We start from the raw sequence: 11,795 nt of genomic DNA on the forward strand, positions 1-11,795 counted from the left end.
GCAAAAGCTTTCTTTCTTTCTTTTTCGCATGCGGAATGTGATTTAATTCGTTATTAAACATTGCATTGAAAGCGTGGGGGCAATAATCACAAAATCAAAACGAAACATGATGTTACATAAACATAAAAGTGCTCTAAGGGGCACCATTTGCATCCAAACGTTGTTTTCTGTGCAGGTTGCAGGTTCTAGCCATCATCTTGGCTCATGATATGTCACAAAGGTCATCATCATCCCGCATGAAAGTGCCAGGGTATAATTCATTAGCACTGGTAAACATGGAGCACATGAAAAGGTCCATATCCCTCTTCCATATGGCAGACGAAGAATGGTCTCTCAAAACTCATGATTCCCCGAGCAGTAGGATGTAAGGAGAGTCGAGCAAAGTCACTTCCTCCCCAACAGAGCTATGTTCTAACCCTCCACACAGTTGCCAATCATCTTTGGCACTGCGAGGTTTCCAACACCCATCCACAATGGTGTCTCAAGATCACAAGCAACGGACCCCAATGATCCTACTCTTCTGTTTCACCAAGGGCCTTTATTTGGCACTCTCTGCATATAGAATCCATTGCATATAGCACTGCATCCTCGAAAGCGTAGCATATCCATTACAGTGGATCATTACGCCACAAAAAACTCAAACATGCATACAAAGCATAAGCCAGATAATACAAATCGTCCCTCAATCAAGACGATGATACATCCCCCACATAAAAGGTTGTCCTTACAAACTTCGATTGGTATCTACTGCCACATCACAAACATTCCCAAACCACGGTGCCGATACGAGGTTCCCCCAGTTTCTGATGAACGTCTGACACAATGTATTCTTTTGTCCCCTGATGTCGAGTCGATGTTGAGTCATAGATCGCTACGAGATCTTATCCCTTCCAAAGTGTAGAGGATCGCACGAGATCTTCTTTCGATGTTGAGTCTCAGATCGTACGAGGTCTATTCTGTCCTGAAGATCATGCTTAGGTCTTCTCCTGATGTTGAGTCGATGTTGAGTCATAGATCGTAAGAGATCTTATTCTTTCAGTCCTGAAGATCATGCTTAGGTCTTCTCCTGGTGTCGAGTCGATGTTGAGTCATAGATCGCCACGAGATCTTATTCCTTTCAGTCCCGATGTTGAGTCATAGATCATAAGAGATCTTATTCTTTCAGTCCTGAATATCGTACGAGATCCTCCCCTGATGTCGAGTCGATGTTGAGTCATAGATCGCCACGAGATCTTATTCCTTTCAGTCCTGATGTTGAGTCATAGATCGTAAGAGATCTTATTCTTTCAATCCTGAAGATCATGCTTAGGTCTTCCCCTGATGTCGAGTCGATGTTGAGTCATAGATCGCCACGAGATCTTATTCCTTTCAGTCCTGATGTTGAGTCATGGATCGTAAGAGATCTTATTCCTTCAGTCCTGAAGATCATGCTTAGGTCTTCTCCCGATGTCGAGTCGATGTTGAGTCATAGATCGTACGAGGTCTTTTTCTTTCGATCATTGTTTCATACAACCATTCTCTTTGAAAACCCCGTGTCGGCACCGCTACCACGTTATAAGCTATCTCCATCCAAATCCATGGTTCACTGTAAATATATCCACCAGAAAAACAAATTCCTCTCTTTCCCCAGCAGATATCAAAATACAAAAAATAAGGATAACACTTACACCATCTTCTCTTCAGGACAAATTTCAGGTCTTGATATTTAATCTTCTTCTACCTTGAAGGTTCGAAAGGCTAACGCCAATCTCACCTTCAGGCTTAAGACGATTAAATAGGGGCAGCTGTCATACCCCAAATTTGTCCTACCCCTTAACTTCTAACTGGCTTAGGCTTTGCACTCATGTACATACATCACTCAGGTCATAATCCACACCCATGCATTCATATCATAGGTGTTATTCAAGGGCCGGCAAGGAAAAGCTCCATTGCAAAGAAGTATGATCAGAGAATGAGAAAACTGAGGTATAATCACGTGGCTCTATGGTCATGGAAGTCCTCCTGGACTGGGGTGTCTCTCTGCTTCAAATCAGGGCATTGATTAGAGGGCACAAGCTTGCAAATCATCTGGTTCTTTAAATCGGGGTTTCTTTGACCAAAGTCAACCAGTTGACGGTCTGGTCAACATTTGATGGCTCCTATGTGTGGAGAGCTTCTCATACCGACTATGTGGATGTGTCTGTTTGTTTGGAGTTGACTGGAAGAGATTTAATCGGGAATGTCATCAATAGTCGGAAAAATCAGAACAGTTGACTTTCGGGTCAAAATCAGGAAAATTATTCAAATATTGACTTTTGGTGGAAATCAGTCGAGAAAAGTCAAAGGAATAATAAAATCAGGAAGATTGGTCAAGGTTTCCATTTTGGGAAATATGGCTAAAAATGGAAATTCTCATACTTAGAAAATATTTTGGCTTCTAAACGCATGATGAACAGTCCACTTCAGCTCTGATTTACACGTGTCAAAAGACCCTTTTGTAGAAAATCCCCAACATAAAAAATGTTCAGATCATGGCATGCTACAAGTTTGTAGTTGAAGTCATCTTCAAAAGATATTTGGATCAAAAGTTATAAATCTTCAAAGTTCATGGGTTCAAATGATGAACACTCCACACTTAGAATATTTTTGTAACTTTTCAAATTTGATAAGCCGTCAGCTTCGAGCCTTGATTACACGTGTTTAGAGAAATTATTTCATGGAGAGTTCTACACCAATATTGTCCACCTCATGTAGGTGAACAACTTTGTAGTTGGCATCTTCCTCTGTGGAGGCTTGGACCAAGAGCTATTGAGTTTTGAAGTTGAGAATTTCCACTGAAGCACAAGTCATACTGCTGGACAATTTCTGGGCATGCGCAAGCAATCTATCAAGCAGGTGGTGTGCCATAAGGGAAGTCAGTTTCAGAGCAATACGAAGGTCCATTGATTGCGAACTTGGTACTAGCCCCTTCCTCTCCATGTGCTCTTTCTATTGTTACTAAAGTCATGGAAAGCGGACCCTTATCGAGTGAGCTACAAATGCTCAAAGTAATGCCCTCGCGAAGTCACGCATCGCAAAAGACCAAGGCCAGAATGTAGGGCCAATACGCAGCAATTGATCGAGCATGTGGCGCGCCGACTTCGAACCCGATTTTAAGGAGCCGTAAGCATCCCTTGAATCTCCTACAAATTGCATTTGGATCATTCCCATGCCCTCTTCCAATTGGCACCAAAATCATGGAGATTGAGCAAGTATTGAACAAATTAGGGAGACTCAAAGTCATGCCCTGGTCCGGTTGCGTTTCTGCCAAGGTCATAGGCTAAAGCTAGGTCACGCATGCGCCCCAAGTCCACTGCGTGTCTACCATGTTTCTGGCAGCTTTCCTCATCCCTCCAAGTGTTATTTCTAGAGATTTTCAACACCATAACTCCTATATGCCATGTACTCTATCCCTTGAGCATATATTGATGTCAAATAGTGGCTCATAAGCAAGGATATAATCATGCAAACTGGCTCCTCGGGACTGTTTTGAACACAAGGGTGAGCATGGAATTGTTGCTGCATGGGCATGAGTGTGTTACGCAAGCAGTCAGCTTTTTGTCTTATCAGGCCATGCAACTCATGCATACGTGAAAGCCAACCCCAAACCATACTACAAATACACCTCCCTTGTTCACTAAGTGTAAGGGGTAGATCTAGTGCAATTGCACCACACCATAACCAATCCTACACACTCACTATATAAAGCCAAAACTCTTCACAAATAGCACACACACTCATTTTTCCACATTCATTCTTCTCAAAATCTCTCCTCACTCTTCTTTCTCTCTCGGTTCGCTTTCTCTCTCTACCACCTTCAAGAGTTTGTTACACTTTGTAACAAACTTCATTCACCGCCACACACCACCATACACCGCCAGCGATTCTTCCACCATCACAAACTTCAACCACCACCGTCACCACCATCACCACCATCACCAGACCTCCACCGCAACAACCTGCCACCTTACATCATCACCATCATCACTCCCCAACAAGCTTCATCTATCTCTCTTGATTCAGTCTGGATCGTTAGAATTCAAGGTTTGGTTCTGAGTTCATCTCTCGGTCAACACAAGCTTTGTCCAAGGATCCTCCACCGTGACTATTGAGCAAGGGCATCATCATCATTGGAAGCTCGTGTTCGTAGAAACTTCTCTCGCCTTAAACTCAAGATCTGAGCAAGTAAGTGCCTCGAACACCTCGGCATGCTAGTGATACGCAATATGTCATGTAATGCTCGTGAAACACTCTTAGGCACTTTGTGTTCTTGATCTGAGTTCAATTTGCTTTTATACGTTATATGTTCTCGATCTGAGTTCAGTTTGCATGAGATAACGTGTGTTTGAAATCCATGAAAGATTAGGAATATGTTGCAGTGTTTTGATGATTTTAGGGTTTTTTAAAGTCACGTTCGATTAACGAGTTAGAAGGAGAATTAGCGGAAATTAAAGTTAGATTCGAACTCAGTGGCAAATTCCGAGTCAGATAGTACCGGTCATGAGATTTTCTGCATTTTTGTTGAACTCCGGTAGTGCCTCTCGCCGGAGAAGACGACTGAAAGTCATCTCCGGCCGCCGCGCGATTTCCATGCAGTATGACTCAGATCTGCCCACGTGGCACCTTCCCTCCGGCTGAGGCTCCCATTTAGTTGCAATGTTTGATTTGTTCTCATGATAGGATTGGCACTGTGGCGTGTTGTGATTGGCTGAGGATATCATTTTGTCATCTTGTGACTTAAGTAAATGGACCAATTGATACACATTACATGATTCTGCATGTCACATTTTTAATAATAAAAACCATAGGATATAAAATAAAAATGAAATAAGTGCTGATTAATAAAGGGGAATAAGAATAGGATAGGGTGGTTCGGGCCATGCACTTGGGCCTCCTTCCTTCTTTTAGATTGCACCCCGCTGTTACTAATACACCACCATCCAATGACCATGGGCCTGAACGCCCTGCTCTCCACACCCCCCTGAGTCTGGGCCCAAATGCGTATTAACTAGATTCCAGTTCATGCCAACTTTGCTACTACACCCCTGTTTACTAGGCAGATTTCTTTTCTTTAAGAATTTTGTTTCATTACTAACTTTTAGCTCATAATCCAGTTTTAATTGAAATAAAAAATGAATAAAAATATGTTTTAGATAGACATATGTGTGTATATATTTTTGGTATTTTTTGTAGATTTTTAGAAATTAGTTTGTTACTTTTAATAAATCATTTACTTTGGTATGTTCATGTTTCTTTCGGTTTTGATAGATTTCGCAAAGTGATTTCGTTTAATACTTTAGGATCAGAATCTAATTGCCAATTTTTGTATGATTGCTGTAGACTAACCCATGACGTTGTGTATAAAAAATGAACTCCTAATTCTTTGTTTTGATTGGTATTTGGTTAGTTTTGTTTAGCTCGATTAATATGCGTTTCTAATAGATACTTGTGATGTTTATGCTCTCAAATTGAAATGCATTCATGCAATAATGTTGATTCCTTTTTGTACATATAATTAGGGATGTCTAGAGGTCCTAAAACCTGGAATTGAAAATTTTAGATCATGTTTTCCTATTTTGCCCGATTTTTCTTTATCACATGTAAATAACTTGTTTTTGGTTGACGATTGCACCGTAACTTGTACAAATGACCCGTAGTTTTGTGTGGAACTTCTTGGCATGACTCTATGGTTGTTTAGGCATCTAGTAAAGGCTATTTGCTACTGACTCGTGCCACTTGATTGCATGTTTCTAACTTCATTCGCAATTTGAAACCGTTTAGCTAGTATTAACCTAGTATAGGCTAGTTTTGGTTAGAGTTTTATATTGCTTCATGCTAATTGACTAATATAGATTAACATAGGATATTGGAACTAAATGAATGAGTTTGCTACTGACTTCAAGCTTAGACCATGTGTTCACCTGCTTTTGTTTTGATTAATTGATGTTTGCTCGCTAATTGGTAAGTAACGATGCATGCGATGCTTTGACGACTTCTTGTGGATGTTTTTGTAGGGTACCGTGATGCTTTTGCATTTGATTTGGGGACATTCAATCCCTTGTTTTGCTACTGACTTGGAGCTTCTTTCTCTTGTTTCCATGCTTAGCCTCTCATTTCTTACTTTGATTTTGATTACATCTTGCTACTGCTTGCCATGTTCCCTTAGACTCTTCCTCCTTTGTTAAGAGGAATCGAGATAGGTTAGTTATCCTCGACCTTAGGACCATTTGTAGATTAGAATAACATAGATTAGAATGTTAGATCTAGTTCCCTATTGCATTCTTTTTCTTTTCAACTCTTTAAAACATTAATAAACGGAAGATGCGAATCACATTAAGCAAGCGATGGAGAAATGAGTGGGATTCATTCCCTAATCTATTTCTCAATCACTTAGTGGCATAGAAACGAGTGGGATTCATTCCCTAATCTGTTTCTCGGTCACTACTTAATGGGAGAGAAACGAGTGGGATTCATTCCCTAATCTGTTTCTCAAACATTAACTAATGGGAGAGAAATGAGTGAGATTCATTCTCTAATCTGTTTCTCAAACATTACATAATGAGATGGAAGTGAGTGGGATTCATTCCCTAATCTGCTTCTCGATCATTATACATTTTATGTGATTCGAATCGCAGATTAATTTCCCTTAAAAAATACACAACCAAAAACACTTTAAAACATCTAACAATGGTTCAGACGAAAGCAAAGTAGAGAAAGTGGTGAGTGGCCCGGTAGTGGGAACTGTTCACCACTCATCTACCCTAAAAGACACAAACCAATCTCTTTCTTCTGCCTAAGGGCACCGTTATCTCCGCTCCATTGCATCCTAGGCGATCCCTTATGCAAGAGCGCGAGCGTTAACGCCGCCCAACTAAAAAACACAAAAACAAACAGAAAATCGTGAGCCGAGCTACGGTAACTCTGATTCCTGAAAAGGATACGTAGGCAGCGGGGTAGGGCCCGTGCGAGTACAATTCTTTCTTTTCCCTACATTTTGCATTCATTCGCATTTAGACATAGACATAGTTATACACCCTTTAGATAGAAACAAACATAGGCGGATACCATCGAGTACGATGGGCGCGAGGGGTGCTAATACCTTCCCCTTGCGTAACCGACTCCCGTACCTTGATTCTCTGGTCGCAAGACCCTGTTCCTTCCTTTGCCAGGTTGTCTGATATTCCTTTCCCTTATGGGATAAATATATTGGTGGCGACTCTGTTCATTTTTTCGCGAGCGTGCGACAACAAGAAGATTTAACTTCAAGATCAAAACTATATACCTTTGAGTCTTCTTTTTTCTTGTGTACCATCAAACATAAGTTCGCACATTCATCATCTGAACTTGAACTGGAAGATGAGGAGGAGCTATCATCTTCTTTTTCCTAAGTGATATAGGCTCTATGATCTTCGAAATGTTTTTCCTTCGTTATGTAGAAGCCCTTATCCTTTTCCATATGACGCTTATTGATACTCGAACAGGTTGTTTGGTAATGACATCACTTTTTGCAGTCAAAGCATGTGACATCCTTTTCCTTTTTCTTATGTTCCTTTTTGTACATATAAGACTTTTTGCTATTGATCCAATTTTCATAATGTTTAAGCTTATGTTTCGTTATTTATTGATTGTAGCGTTTGACGAATAACCTCATCTCTTCTTCTTTAGAAAAGTCTTTGGAAGGAAAAGGAGAAACTTGTCTCAACCATCATAAGTCTATAAAAAGTAGTATCTTTACTAAATTCCAAATTTGAAAATATGACAAAGTCTGTGCTAGGGATTTGTTGTTGTTCCCTTCTGGAGGCCATTCAAGAAAGCCCCTACGAACACCTCTTAGTTTGGAAGAGTGGCCTTGGTGATTTGTTCATTGAAATGAGCCAAATATTCCCTTAACAATTCATAATAGCCTTGGAGGACGTTGAAAAGGCTTGTGGTGAATACCTTTGTGTGTTTGTTGGCTGAGAGTTGATGGATTATCTTCTTCGTCAGGTCTTGGTTGCTAGTTATGGATAACCTCAAGAGGATCATATACCATCGAAGGGTTGCTTCTTTCAACGTTTTCACCATAAATTTGCGTTTTAGGGAGTTACTCGCCTCGATAATGGACATTTGTGAGTTGATAGCAATGTTGTGCTTCTAAGGATCAATTTTGCCATCAAACGTCGCCAACGGAGGGTGGCTTGAAGTTGTCAGGGAGATGTGGTCCTAGATCTCTGCTGTTAAAAATTGAGGATCCACGGGTCTTCTTGATCGGCAACTATTGGTTACAGTTTTTATTGTTGTAGATCACATATGTTGTCTTGTAATGTCTCGTTATGGTGACACAAATCCTCCATAGTGACGGACATCCCCGTTATGAGGGCTCATTGATCATTGTTGGTGGTGGTGGTCGCCATTACCATCCTTATCTAATGTTAGATATGGATGTGTAGGTCATACTAGTTTTACCTGATACCACAGTGGGTGCCAACACTGGGTACAATGATTAATAACTCTACCTGTGTTGAGCCAATCATAGTCACAAAAACCTACATGTTTGACTAAATGATGTATTGAAAAGTTTCTGTTCTTTTTCTCTTAATTTACATGTGATCTCATATGTTCGGTGTGCGTAAGACCAATTCATGGGTCGTTAAGATCTATGTTAGCTTGCTTACCTGAGCCAATCAATAGTAATCAAAATCATTGCTTCTCTGCTTAGGACAAGCAATTTATGATTGTTAATATGCCTTAAATGCACTATTTGCGTATTAAAATCTTTTAGTCAGCAGTAAGATACTTTGGTTTTGGACCTGTCTGATCTTCTTGGTTCCTTTACGTGATCTATCTAGGTCCTGCCTCATAATACGCCTTGAAACCAAGACGGATTCTACTAAGTATGGATTTAGATCCGGCCCGAATTACCGGATTTGTACACCCATAATACATGAAAAACTATTTGAATTAACAAAATGTCCTACATTTTTCAACATGGTGAATCCAAGGCCACATAGTTTTCATGGAGTAAATACAAATCAATCTTAACCTATACAATCAAACTAGTTTTATAAACTAAGTGATGTACTTTTAATGTCACTGTGAAGCCACTTGACTTCCTGAATCGTTGCAAGGTTCTATCTTCAATGCTTTCCTCTTGCGACCATAATCTGATGACAACCTACAACCACACCAAAATTAATAAAGAACTTAACATTGAAAGATAAACTTGAAATCATAGTAAGAGTGGTTCTTATATATGGCATAACTACATACCCTAACTGTAAGCAAGTATCTGAAATCTCTTCATCCTCTGAACCTGAATTCAAAACTGGTTTTGGATCCAATGAATGATATTCAAGCAACTCTGTCTTTCTTTTCTTTTCTATCTCTTCAAACTGTTTCCGAAGAGCTTCGTTCTCCATCATAGCCTTTTGCTCCTGCTTATCAAGAATTTGTATCATTAAACTAACACCTATAAGAAAGCATAGTTGAAGAGGAATGTGAGTCAAATACCTGTAATCTGGATCTCTTAAGTTGTTCTACAAGCATTTGTTCCTTCAACATTATAGCTAATGTTAGCTAATTGAACTTTGTAATAGACATAAATGCATATGAAAGCACATGGATCAAACCATTGATATCCAGTTATTCAAATTAATATGTATTACATTGTACCTTCTTGTTTTTGACAGCTAATACCCCTTCACATAGTTGATCTTCGAGGTGCTGCAGTTCTTTAAAGCTCAATCCATCAAGCTCCTTACCGCTCATTCTTCTACACATCATCGAAAACAAAATCTATAGAAAATTAGAAAAGATGTAAAATTTCATAGAGATAGTTATTTACAATTTGAGTTGGGCACGCGCAATATTAAAAAATCAACTTGTAAAACGAGAGTTGTGTAATGTCATTGTAACAACTTACAAGTAAGCTGAACGAAGTTTTGTTATTTCTTCCTGCAGATGGGTAGTAGTAGTAGTATCATGCTCCACAACCTATTTTAAATTATATATACAGAAACAAAAATTCTTAAGAGGATGATAGAGAAACTAAAAAAAAGTAATGCCTTAAAATACTAAGTTCATGAATCATACTTGTGCTCTAGGTTGTTCAGTAGGTTGCTGTTGCTGCTGTTGTTCTTCTTTATTCAAATCAAGACCTCTAGTATCATCATACCTTGAAAGGGTGTGCTCCATGCTTCATCAATAAAATTAAATTTTATAAAATACATGGAAAAAAAATAAATGATTAATCAAATAAACCTAATTTTATTTAACGAATAAAATCAACAATGACTGAATCTCTTTTTACGAATAGAAGCGACAATGCCTGAATCTACGGTCTAAAATAAACCCTACAAAATTTTATTTCCTGGATTTTGTTTTCTAATAAAACTTCTTTACAGGATAAAAGAGTAATGAAAAATTTGAAAGAGTAATATAATTTTACCTTGTGCTTGAAAACTGGTAGAGTTTGCCAGTGGCAGAATAAATCAAAACAGCAACCTCGGCATCACAAAGAACAGACAACTCTTTGGCCTTCTTAATCAAACCATTGCGTCTCTTTGAAAATGTAACCTGTCTGTTATTCAAATTCTCAATCTTCTTTATCTCAATTTTTCCTCTCCCCATCCTCTTCCTTAAACCCAACAAAAAACAACAACATAGAACAAAAGATAAAGGTTTTGATTTTGTTGTTGTAACTTGAAAGTACCAAAGATGGAAAGTGTGACCAAAATTAGTGTTGTATAGGGAAAGGTTACAGATGGATTACTATGTGTGGCAATATTCCTAATATGGTATTCTATTTACTTTTTGGAAGTAGGTAAATACTAAGTTTAGCAACATTTCTATAATCTATATCAATGCCAATATTTCCATCGTACTAGGATTCTCTATTTCTAACCAACCGAGGTACTCCTTTTCTTTTTTTTCAAGGTCTTGTTGGGAGATTATATATACTTGAAGCATTATATTTATCTAGTTACTGTAAAGCTTTTTAACTCAAACGGTGCTTTTACCATTCTATTCTAAGAATCACGACAATACAACTTTATTTCTACCTGTTATTTTGGATTTAAGTATTCTCTTAATTATATATAAGCAATTTTATTTAAATTTCATATAACATGACTTAAAATAATTACACCTATAGTTCTATTTAATTTTTAATTAAAATATCTTTGAAATTTTTATTTACACCACTTGAAATATGTCTTAAAATCTTAAGTGATAAAAAATATATATTTTGAGATTGTTAAAATCAAAAAAGGCGTAAAAGTAACTGAGAATGCGTCATAACAGCAGGGAGGCAGTTCGATGGATGTGGTTGGCGGTGGGCATCAAAAATCAATAATAAAAAATCAACGAGGTCGTTGGCAGACGAGCGTCGGATGGCAGCTCGGGTTTTCGACCATCCTTTCCAATGTTCTCCATTCGTGTTTTAGGTTTCTTCATTTCAGTAAATGCATTCGTAAATTGGATTGAATAAGAGATTCAATCCATATCATGTCAAAGCGTTCTATTGCAACCTTGAATTGGCTCCCACTGGCCTTGAAAGTAAGTTTAAGGATCGTATAATTAAGTTTAATTATCCTGACTTTACTATGCATTTTGGTTTGAAGTCTGAAGGAATGAGTGTATCTATTGCAAGATCATCACGGTATGATAAGATTCCTTTTGTGCAATCCATTTCCAAATTTGTCTTTGATCATCTTGACATGGATAATTTTCACATAAGCCAAGTTAAGTTTGAAATGAGAATCCTTCATTAGATCATGTGGATGTCTCAACCCGACTTC

The 11,795-nt window shown here is 38.5% G+C and overlaps 1 protein-coding gene across 1 annotated transcript; it reads right to left on the reverse strand.

Moving 5' to 3' along the window:
* Nucleotides 1–8,977: 8,977 nt before the first annotated feature.
* LOC131600010 (agamous-like MADS-box protein AGL18) lies at nt 8,978–10,630 on the reverse strand. The gene is made up of 7 exons (XM_058872245.1): nt 10,445–10,630; nt 10,090–10,192; nt 9,920–9,990; nt 9,670–9,769; nt 9,508–9,549; nt 9,268–9,431; nt 8,978–9,172 (listed from the first exon to the last, which is right to left on the reverse strand). Exons 1-7 carry the CDS (start codon nt 10,624–10,626, stop codon nt 9,088–9,090), a joined length of 747 nt encoding a protein of 248 aa, XP_058728228.1. The 5' UTR covers nt 10,627–10,630; the 3' UTR covers nt 8,978–9,087.
* Between the last annotated feature and the right edge of the window lie 1,165 nt (nt 10,631–11,795).

The sequence above is a fragment of the Vicia villosa genome, linkage group LG4 (genome assembly GCF_029867415.1).
Source record: "Vicia villosa cultivar HV-30 ecotype Madison, WI linkage group LG4, Vvil1.0, whole genome shotgun sequence".
NCBI classification, from domain to species: domain Eukaryota; kingdom Viridiplantae; phylum Streptophyta; class Magnoliopsida; order Fabales; family Fabaceae; genus Vicia; species Vicia villosa.